Source organism: Artemia franciscana, chromosome 3 (assembly GCF_032884065.1).
Source record: "Artemia franciscana chromosome 3, ASM3288406v1, whole genome shotgun sequence".
Taxonomy (NCBI): Eukaryota; Metazoa; Arthropoda; class Branchiopoda; order Anostraca; family Artemiidae; genus Artemia; species Artemia franciscana.
In genome coordinates, this window is record NC_088865.1 from 3,945,638 (window position 1) to 3,957,662 (window position 12,025).

General features: G+C 32.7%; 1 protein-coding gene across 1 annotated transcript in view; it reads right to left on the bottom strand.

The window, feature by feature from the left end:
* Positions 1 to 12,025, bottom strand: part of LOC136024772 (probable ATP-dependent RNA helicase DDX5) — a 45,684-nt gene that overhangs the window by 25,390 nt on the left and 8,269 nt on the right. Inside the window, exons 2-3 of the mRNA XM_065700227.1 lie at positions 8,592 to 8,741; positions 2,997 to 3,122 (exon numbers count right to left, since the gene is read on the bottom strand). Of these exons, the coding sequence (XP_065556299.1) occupies positions 2,997 to 3,122; positions 8,592 to 8,741 (276 nt within the window). The remainder of the gene's footprint in view (positions 1 to 2,996; positions 3,123 to 8,591; positions 8,742 to 12,025) is intronic.

Consider the following 12,025-nt stretch of genomic DNA (forward strand, 5'->3'; position numbering starts at 1 on the left):
GCCGGGGGCACAGGCGGGATATATAAATGACGACCGGGACACAGGAATTGTTCGAATAGAAATTACAGACCGGGACACCGGGACACAAATGACGACCAGGACAACGGGACACAGGGAATATAAATGACGACCGGGACACTCAAAGAGAAATTACAAACTGGGACACCGGGACACAAATGACGACCGTGACACATGACGACCGGGACACATCATTAGAATAATGAGGTATGGATCTCAATACGGATTGTTTTTCCCATGGACAATTATATGTTGCACGTTCAAGAGTCAGTAAACCTGACAATTTATTTATATGCAACATATATATATATATACATATATATATATATATATATATATATATATATATATATATATATATATATATATATATATATATATATATATATATATATATATATATATATATATATATATATTCGCTGTTGGGGTGGCGCTTCGCGCCACCCCAACAGCTAGTTGGTAAATAGTTTTATGCATGGACATGGGTAAGATTTTTCAAAAAGAGGGAGAGACGTAACCATAAAAAAATCTCTCTCTTAACACCCAATTTTCTGTTTGTTTCAAGCCAAGACGAACGCATATTATACAGTCAAATATTACAATTTCTCACGGCTTTTTATCATTTAAATCTTAGAGCAAATAACAGTTGCAGGCCCTGCAAAAAGCTTATAACTTAAAAGTTTCTAGAATCAAAAATCAAAACTAATGGGTGGTAAAAATAAATTTTACGTTTATCAATATAAAAAATAAAATATAATATAAAACCCGTAAACATGTGTTTTGAGGAAACATTGCTGAAGCTTTAAAATTTGAAAAAATGGAAACGTTGAGTATTTGTGTACAACCATTTGCCGAAGGGAAAATAAGAACCTTATTTCCATTGTTTGTAATAATTTGTTCATTAAAATTGTTCCGTATTATTAATTTTTAAATGTATCTTATATCCTTCTAAAAGTAACTCCCCCTACTCTTCTAAGGTTTGCATATAAGTGAATAAGGATATAGCGAAATTCGCCCTCCATGATTTTTGTATAAGCTGGCCACATCCTCAGAATATCCTCTTATCTACCTGCGAGGGTTCGTTTGGATTATGATCCATTGTAATTCGCTGTAGCGATTGCTCAGCCAATTAAAGCAGCAAATATTAGGTTATGTTTTAAAACTAACTATTATTATATAAACACGTCTCACAACCTCCTTGGAATACCATCTTCTCTATCTGTTCCGTTGGATTTTAATCCATTGGAATTTGGTTGGAAGCGACTCACCAGCCAATTAAAGCAGTTATGATCCAATAGCTGTTTTTGAACATTCATAGGCAGCACACATAGACGTTAGCAACACGTCGGTACTTGATATAGAGAGCATCAATAGAAGTTTGTTCTTAATTTGATCTTTGGGTGAGCTAAATATTGAAATTAAATCTGCAGAAATACTTCTCTTAATTTTCAATATCCTTTTCCCAGATTTGTACACAGACAGCTTCCTCTAAGTCCAGAGTAATTACCAATTTTTTTATCCTCTAAGCTAATCATATAACCAAAAAAATCCATCAGAAAACCCTAAATCATGGCTATAAGTACGAAAACATATGGTTGCATTATCCTCTTAACTTTGAGCTACGAGCAAAAAAATAGAATTTTAATCATTTAAAGGAGTCAAAAACAAAATTATTTAACTTTGGAATACTTCACCTCTAAGTTTCCTACTCTATTTGATTTACTATATTTTCTTTTGTGTTACTATTCTTTGTTGCATTCTTTTTATTTTCTAGGTGGTTTAATAAAAGGTAAGTAAATAAAATAAAAATTTTAATCAATTAGAGAAAACACAATTTCTTCCGCCTGGCCATATTTTATTTTTGAATCACCAACTCAATTTGGTTTGCTAAGTTTCCTGTCATGTAGTTGTTCTCTTCACATTCGCTATTTATTGTTTCTACTCTAGCTTCTTTTATGAAACAAAAGAAAATTGTAATTTCCATTCCCAACAATAACTGCAATTAACCAATGCATTCATATGCACTGGTGTGGTGACATAACCGATATATGAACGATTTTAACACCATGATGTACAGAGGAAATTAGCTTCTTTGAGGTAAAAAAAACATTGACTTAAAATAAAATAAAATAAATAAAGCAATTAACTAAATAATTAATAAGCAATAATAGATTAAATAAGTGAAATTAACCTAATTTAAATAAAATACAAGTAATTAGGCAGAAAAATTAAAAGAAGATAATTATGTAAAATAATTAATTAAATTATTACTGAGTAAAAATTAAGTAAATTAATAATTAAATAAAGAAATGAAAAATTGCGTATAAAAATGAGAATCTGAAAAGTATCTTCAATTTCTTGATAGCAATAGACAAGTTCTGCTTCCATCTCCACGGGAAATTCTGAACCTTTTTTCAACTACCTGTCAAAACAGGTGCTGAACACGCACCTTCCTCTTATGAAAATCTACGATCATGTAGATACGTCCTTTTGATACCTAACAGATTCAGGGTTGAATACTGTATGTGAAAGAAGGGGACAATAATATCCTTTCGTATTGTGTATTTATTCTTGCTATATTCATATGCACTGATGTGGCAACATAACCATTGAATGACGCATTTGAATACTTATACTTACTCTATTATTTCCATGATGTATGGGGGAAAACTGGCTTCACTGAAGTCAAAAAGAGGATTTGGCACATTTTCCCCTCGCACAATAATCTATCGATCTTTTTTTTCTTTCAGGGCTATCAGTGGGGAAATAAAAAGTTTTTTTTTTTTTCCTCTTATGAAAATCTACGATCATGTAGATACGTCCTTTTGATACCTAACAGATTCAGGGTTGAATACTGTATGTGAAAGAAGGGGACAATAATATCCTTATGTATTGTGTATTTATTCTTGCTACGTTCATATGTACTGATGTGGCAACATAACCATTGAATGACGTATTTGAATAATTATACTTACTCCATTATTTCCATGATGTATGGAGGAAAATTGGCTTCTCTGAAGTCAAAAAGAGGATTTGGCACATTTTCCCCTCGCACAATAATCTCTCGAGACTTCCTAAATGCTTCCACTTCTTCAAAAGGTCTTAAAAAAACAGTACATAAATATAATTGCACAATCTGCGCAATTCTTCAGATAGACACATTAAAACAACATAATTAATGAAATCGATTGTGAGAGTAGCAAAAAGCATTGTTCAGAAGCAAAATCAGGCAAATTAATTGAAAGAACAACAGAGAAAACTAGAAATAAAGTGCACCAATGATCTTGATTTTAATTATAGGCTACCTGTAACCTGGTAAAAACAATTATCAACATTAATTGGAGATGCTTATGTGCTTGATCATAATATTTTCTTGTCCTTTTCTGGGAATAGTTTATTATTTTTAAAGAATATCCCCATTATCAAGTAAATAACGACGAAGACCACACTGCCTTTCCATAACAAACAAATCAAACAGTTCGTGGTAACGAACTGTAGTAGGGAGCGACTCGGCTCAATAGTAAACGAAACTCTAAAAAACGGAATTTTGATGCTAAAAGATATATCAAAAGAATCAGATTTTTATGTTGATTTTAAATATATAAGTTTCATCAAATTTAGTCTTTGTCATCAAAAGTTACAAGCCTGAGAAAATTTGCCTTATTTTGGAAAATAGGGGGTAACATCCCCTAAAAGTCATAGGATCTTAACGAAAATCAGACCATCGCATTCAGCGTACCAGAGAACCCTATAGAAAAAATTTCAAGGTTCAATCTACAAAAATGTGGAATTTTGTATTTTTTGCCAGAATACAAATCACGGGTGCTTGTTTATTTGTTTGTTTGTTTTTTTTCCCAGGGGTCATCGTATCGACCAAGAGGTCCTAGAATGTTGCAAGAGGGCTCATTCTAACGGAAATCAAAAGTTCTAGTGCCCTCTTTCAGTGACCAAAAAAATTGGAGGGCACCTAGGCCCCCTCCCACGCTCATTTTTTCCCAAAGTCAACGGATCAAAATTTTGAGATAGCCATTTTGTTCCGCATAGTCGAAAACCATAATAACTATGTCTTTGGGAATGACTTACCCCCCAAAGTCCCTGGGGGAGGGGCTGCAAGTTACAAACTTTGACCAATGTTTACATACAGTAATGGTTACTGGGAACTGTACCGACGTTATCAGGGGGATTTTTTGGTTTGGGTGTGGGGTTCAGGGGAGGGGGCTATATGGGAGGATCTTTCCTTGGAGGAATATTTCATGGGGGAAGAGAAATTCAATGAAAAGGGCGCAGGATTTTCTAGCATTACTATTAAAAAAAACAACAACAATGAAAATATAAACATGAAAAAGTTTTTTCAATTGAAAGTAAGGAGAAGCATTAAAACTTAAAACGAACAGAGATTATTACGCATATGAGGGGTTCTAAAAATACTTTAGCATAAAGAGCGAGGTATTTAGGAGGAGATAAATACTTCGCTCTTTATGCTAAAAAATTTTTAAGTAATTTCAACTATTTATTCTACGGCCTTTCTGATTCAGGGGTCATTCTTAAAGAATTGGGACAAAACAAGATTTAGTGTGAAGAGCGAGGTATTAACGAGGGGACCAACCTCCTCATATATATAATCAAAAATATGAGAATATAAAAGTTTGTTACGTAAGTTAATTCTTAAGTTACGTATATCTTTTACTAATAAAAACGTTTGTTAAAAATTAAAAGATCTAGTTGCCTTTTTAAGTAACCGAAAAATTGGAGGGCAACTAGGCATCCTTCCCCACCCCTTATTTCTCAAAATCGTCTGATCAAAACTAAGAGAAAGCCATTTAGCCAAAAAAAGAATTAATATGCAAATTTAATTTTAATAATTTATGTACGGAGAGCCAAAATCAAACATACATTAATTCAAAAACTTTCAGAAATTAAATAAAAAAAAACAAGTTTTTTGAATTGAAAATAAGGAGCGACATTAAAACTTAAAACGAACAGAAATTACTCCGTACATGAAAGGGGCCTTTCCTCCTCGACACCCCGCTCCTTGCGCTAAAGTTTTATTCTTTCTCGCAACTCTACTTTTTAAAACAATAAAAAACTTTAGCGTGTCGAGGAGGAAAAGCCCCTTTCATATACGGAGTAATTTCTGTTCGTTTTAAGTTTTAATGTCGCTCCTTACTTTCATTTCAAAAAACTTGTTTTTTTTTATTTAATACAAAGTAGAAACAATAGGGAAAATCTTTTCAAGACAGTGGAAATAAGTTCTGTGAATATTTCGGCCCATCTTCAGCACAATACGAGAACAATGCCCTTTTAAAGTGACCAAAAAAATTGGAGGGCACCTAGGCCCCCTCCAACGCTAATTTTTTCTCCAAAGTCAACGGATCAAAATTTTGAGATAGCCATTTTCTTCCGCATAATCGAAAAACATAATAACTATGTCTTTGGGAATGGCTTACTCCCCCACAGTCCCTGGGGGAGGGGCTGCAAGTTACAAACTCCGACCAGTGTTTACATATAATAATGGTTATTGGGAAGTGTACAGACGTTTTTAGGGGATTTTTTTTGGTTTTGGGGGTGAGGTTGAGGGGAGGGGGCAATGTGGGATCTTTCCTTGGAGAAAAATGTCATGGGGGAACAGAAATTCAATGAAAAGGGCGCAGGATTTTCTAAAATTACTATAAAAAACGATAAAAAAAATAAACATGGAAAAGTTTTTTCAATTGAAAGTAAGGAATAGCACTGAAACTTAAAACGAACAGAGATTATTACGCATATGAGGGGTTCTCAAAATACTTTAGCATAAAGAGAGAGGTATTTAGGAGGAGATCAATACCTCGTTGTTTATGCTATAGTATTTTTAGTAATTTCGACTATTTTTTCTACGGCCTTTCTGATTCAGGGGTCATTCTTAAAGAATTGGGACAAAACATACGATTTAGTGTAAAGAGCGAGGTATTAACGAGGGTACAAACCCCCTCATATACATAATAAAAATTTAAGAATATAAAAGTTTGTTACGTAAGTTAATTCTTAAGTTACGTATATTTTTTACTCATAAAAACATTCGTTAAAAATTAAAATTTATAGTTGCCTTTTTATGTAACCGAAAAATTGCAGGGCAACTAGGCCTCCTTCCCCACCCCTTATTTCTCAAAATCGTCTGATCAAAACTAAGAGAAAGCCATTTAGCCAAAAAAGGAATTAATATGCAAATTTCATTTTAATAATTTATGTGTGGAGAGCCAAAATCAAACATGCATTAATTCAAAAACGTTCAGAAATTAAATAAAAAAACTAGTTTTTTTAACTGAAAGTAAGGAGCGACATTAAAACTTAAAACGAATAGAAATTACTCCGTATATGAAAATGGTTTGTCCCCTCCGCAATCCCTCGCTCTTTACGCTAAAGTTTGACTCTTTGCCACAATTCTGCTTTTTAAAACAATTAAAAGCTTTAGCGTAAAGAGCGAGGGATTGCGGAGGGGACAACCCATTTCATATATGGAGTAATTTCTGTTCGTTTTAAGTTTTAATGTCGCTCCTTACTTTCAGTTAAAAAAAAACTAGTTTGTTTTATGTTTATAATATAGATACCGAATGCAGCGACTATACCGCGAAATAGCTTTTATTAAAATATTTCAACAGAATTTGTCTACGTACAAGAAAAAGGGGTAGATTTTTGTTCGCAACAATTTTAGTTTTCCTAATTTTTCATTGTATTGTAATTTTGATCATTTCCAGTGATCAAATTGAAAAATTTTTGGAATCCATGGCTTCATCCGAAATTATACAAGATGACATTATTGTATTGTATCAGATTAACGACGCTTCTTGACTACTAAGATCCCTGCGTCGGCCCTGCAGTGCATTTCTGCAGCATGATTCGATCTCTGGGTCCCGTATTACCAAGCTAAGGTCAAACCCACTGCGCCACCACAGGACCTAGATGACATTAGCATGTTGTTAAATATTAAGTTTGAATTTGTCAGGTCGGCATAATGGTTCCGCCGCCAGACACAAGGTCCGGGTTGTTACATGAGCTAGTCGTGGGCTCTAATTCCACACCTGACATAATTTTTCTAGCATAATGTCTCCATCTTACAAGGGGATTTTTGTAGTAGATCTGTTTTCTCGTCACGCTCAACAATCTCAAGTAAAGTAGCCATTTCAATTCCCAAGACTGCACCAATTTAAAATAGTAAGTTGCATTTTGGCAGCAAGGATATTTTATAAGTGACTACTGACAACGAAATAAACTAAGAAAATAAAATAGGTTATACACAGCCAGTGAAAATGAAAATGCCATGCAATTACATAGCTTTTCCAATTGTTGTAAACATCCTGTAAAGAACTGTATTTGAAAAAGACATGTATAACACGAGGTTCCTTCACGGAGCCTCGTGCTGGCACAAGAGAAGGTGCCAGCACCTTCTCAAGCCTGGCGACTAGAAAACTGCTTAAGGACAACTTTAGATACATACTTACCAATGATAACACTGCCACTAAAGGTAAAGCTACTACTATTAATTAATATTTCATCTTCATTATAAATCTTGTCGAAAGATAAGCATGTAGCCTATAAATATTGCATTCACTTATTACGTCATATATGGTTACAACGAACGATTATTACGTTATTTATCAAGCTTGTACATGAAAATGGAGTTTCTTTACAAAAATATTTTATTTTAAATATATTTTCTTTTATTACACAAGGCACTAGATTTGGCAATTTCCTTTCAAGTGAGTCACTAAACAACTCTCTAAGATTTTTTAGTGTCCCACCAGCTGTGGAGAAAAAATTGAAAAAAAAGATACCTTTGATGCAGAATATTGTAGTTCAAGCAGTTTTTCTTGTTTCCAAACCTACATATTTGCTTTGTTGTTCAAGCAAAGGAACAGCTAGTTTCATATATAGGGGTATTGGACATGACGGTTCCAATAGTGTACTTTGTTTTTTGATCTGACTCTAGTTTTAGGAGTTATGGGCTATTTTATTTTTTACTATGGGAGGTGATCATCTGTTACAAGGTTGCTAGCTACTCCTGCAACCCGAATCTGAAGGATTGTATGAAAAATAATACAAAAAAGTTGTTCATTTCTACATTCACGACCTTAGAGAAATCAATCAGCAAAAAAAAAAAAATAAATCCATCAGCAAATCCCATCACCATTTGAAGATCTTCAAATGGGATGGGAAGAGCCCATAAGAAAATATTAACAAACATTCCTAGAAGAGGGTAAACAGAGAAACTTTTAGCAGGGTGAAGTGAAGGAGTGTACACAGCTGTCTAGGCCTCAGGTGGTTTGGTGGTGCAGTGTCCTAACAACATTAGAATTCTAAATACTGCACATATCACCAAGGGTATATAGAACATATATTTATAATCTTCAAACTTCCAACTGAAAGTCATTGTCTCAGACTTCATGGGATATTTTATCTGACTACTGTAAAAATCAGTTAAAGATAAATTAAGAGTTATCTAAATATAATAATCAGTTTTTATAGATGATAAATGAATTTAAAAAAAAAGAGCATGAACAATCACAAGATCAAGAGTCTTATGCTTAGTTCTGTACCTATCAAAAACAGAAGAATCAGGAATGAAGAAGTCCTTCTTTAGAGGTGGCAAATTTTGTTTCTCTCTCACTGAGGACCTGCCATCCAAACTGCCAGTGGTTCTAGTATACTGTCTTTTCACCAATTTCTTGCAGCATTCATAAATAATCCTATACAACAAATAAGAAACTGGTTAAAATAGAATACAACAATCTATCTATGCATGTAAATCCCATATTCACTAACAAAGATCCACACAAGAATATTAGGTGGATGGAGGGAGGGGGATATCCATGTTACTTTATGGGGAGCAGTAATACCTATGAGGCTGACATTGCAATTTTGATGTCCAAGGATTAAACATATTAGGTGCATGTTTCAAAAACAGTTGACACACACCTTATAAGTGTCAAGAGTTATGCAATTATTTTTAACTTTTATGGTTGGTGGCAACAGGGCCTTTGTAATATATATATATATATATATATATATATATATATATATATATATATATATATATATATATATATATATATATATATATATATATATATATATATATATATATATATATATATATATATATATATATATATATATATATATATATATATATATATATATATATATATATATATATATATATATATATATATATATATATATATATATATATGGTTAGACATTTCTTCAAAAATGGTGTTAGTTTTCATAGGAGCAGATAGTTAAGAATTTATGGAGTTGTTCATTACAGATTGGGGACAAATGAGATACCCAGTTTAAATTAGTCTTGATATGATTTTCGTTTCCAAGACTAAAGTCAATACCACCCCAACACTTTGCTGAACCCCTACACCCAAAAAATTCCACACATGTAAATAGCTTACCATTTTTGCTTTACAATTATCCTTGGGGTACTCACAATTGACTTGGAATCAAGGAATAGTCCTAAATGATTAAGTTCCCAATATTTGAAAAGCTTATAGATTTTGGCATCACAGTCCTAAATCAGAACACACATAAACATAATTTTAATAGTGTTTGATTTCCATGCAATATGGTATTTAAGGGTTCATTTGTTAGCTGATAACAAATATAAGGCTAATATCACATCATACAAGTCCAATCAAAATATGTACAGGGACTACTTAGGGCATTGTTCTAAATGATTTAAAAACTTAATCAACGAAAATTATCTATGGTACAATTGTCCTAAATCCAAATACACTGCGAACATACACCCAGGATGAAAATGATGTTTGATTTCTAGCACAATTGATATTAAAGGGTTTAAGATATTCTTGGTTACAATTCTGAAGCTAATACTACAGCATAGAAGGCCAAAATCCAAGCACATTAAGTAATATTTAACAAATAGCGTTTAATTTCAAACAAAGGTGGTACTAGATGATTTCTGAGGTTGCTGATGCAGATCTGAGGTCAATATTGCAATTTAAAAATAAAAATTGCTGTGTAGCTACTCCTCCTATGACTACCCCCATCATAACTACTACTAGCATATTTCTCATATGAATTAGCAATAAATGCTAACTTATCCACTAACATCACTACAATTAGTATACACAAAATTATGTCAATTCAAGCATGAACACAAGTTAAGTTTCAATTACCAAAAAATGCAGTAAATATAAGAAAATAAAAGAAGCACTAGCTTAAATCAGCTTTTACCTGATGTCAAAATTAACAGCATAAATTACTATAAATGATGAAAGGAATATCAGACAAAAAGCCTAGTATAAATAGAAATTATCACAAATGAGAATGGTTTTGCAAACCCTCAGAAGTATAATGCTATTTCTCTTCACAAAACAATGTTTTATACTAAGTTTCATTTTTTTATCCTAACATTAGAAAATAAATACTGCTCAATCTTAGAGAAAATGTCAGTTAATTTCTAACAATTAATTTAGCTTTATCATTCTGATAAGCAGCAGATTTAAGCTATTTTTTTGGTCTTCAGTAAAGCAAAAATTATAATGGTAACTATTATTTTTGGTTTGTCTTAAAAGTAAAAGTTTATTGTCAAAAGAAATTATTAAGGTACAAAAACCAATATATCAAATTATTTCCTGTCTTTTTTTTTCAATCATGGTTTTGCCCCTTATATGATTATTTTTAAGATAAAATAATTTCACTGACTTTGTAAATGTGATGCAGTCATTTTTAAAGCATGTCCTGGAAAATTGTTGGAGAAATTTTTTCCCAAATCAAGTTAAAATGACAGTAAAGATCTACTAAAGAAAACTGACCTCTTTCATCGGACGCTTAGTTTTGAAAACATTTTGGAGAAACTAAATTTCAGCTCAGGGGATGGAAAAACTGGGGTCTGGAGGGACAGTTGCCCCCTCTGTCTCATAGTAAATTATGCCCTTGACCTCAACCTACTGCCACTTTGGGGTTGGAGAAGTGTAGGCTTGTGGGCCTGGAACTACTCAAATAGTATATTAAAAGGATTACTTATTGTTATACTTACTTATTCAAATTATTTACTTAACAATCCATTGTAATATTCTATCCATATTTAAAATTGTGCATCCAAAGAGGAAGAAAGACAAATGAAAATAGTTCTGCAGGAGAACTCGGGTAATTCTTCCCAAAATTTTTGAAATGAAAAAAAAAACTTATTTTATACTACCCTTTATCCTGCTATACAAGAAATGATTTTTTTTTAATTTCGATTCATTTCTAAGTAATGAATGGCTTTTCTATTTAGGGACAGGTCAAGTAACTCCCTAAGCCTAAACGCGCATTTCAATGAGCTAGCAAAATTTGCGACAAATATGTCTGGATATGCAAAGTTGTTTGCTTAGTTAACCTTTTGTGCTGAAGCTACAAACGTGCATTTTTGTGAGCTAGCAAAAATTTGCCACAAATATGCCTGGGTATGCAAATCTGTCTGCTTAGGTAACCTTTAGTGCTGAAGCTACTCATCTGGAATAGCTTTCTCAATTTCTACCAAATTTAGTTTTCAAGAAAAAAGGCAATCTATTTTGATATCATGGTTGCAGTGGTAGCTGCAACCTAGTAAAGAGCAAACAACAACCCATAGTAACTGAAAGTTAAAAAAAGCGTTTTGAAAAGAATTGTCATTTGACACTGATTCAGGAATGGTACCTATTATTTCAGCTTGTATTAAAAGTAAAAGTTTATTGCAAAAAGAAATTTATGGTGATTTTGGAAAAAAGCATGAAACCCCTGCCAAAATGGCATCAGATAAAAATGAAAAATGTACCATTGGAATCAACATGGTTGGAAACCTCATACAGGGAAAGTACAGTCCCCCTCCTTGAACAACAAGGAAAATTGCTTTTTTGCATCAGTAGCACTGACCTGACTCCTATTTTTTTTTCCAGGCCAAGCGGGTTACCAGAAAATCATAGAGAGATGCTTAATAGCTAATTCGAAAGCTATTTCTTATATCTAAATACTTTTT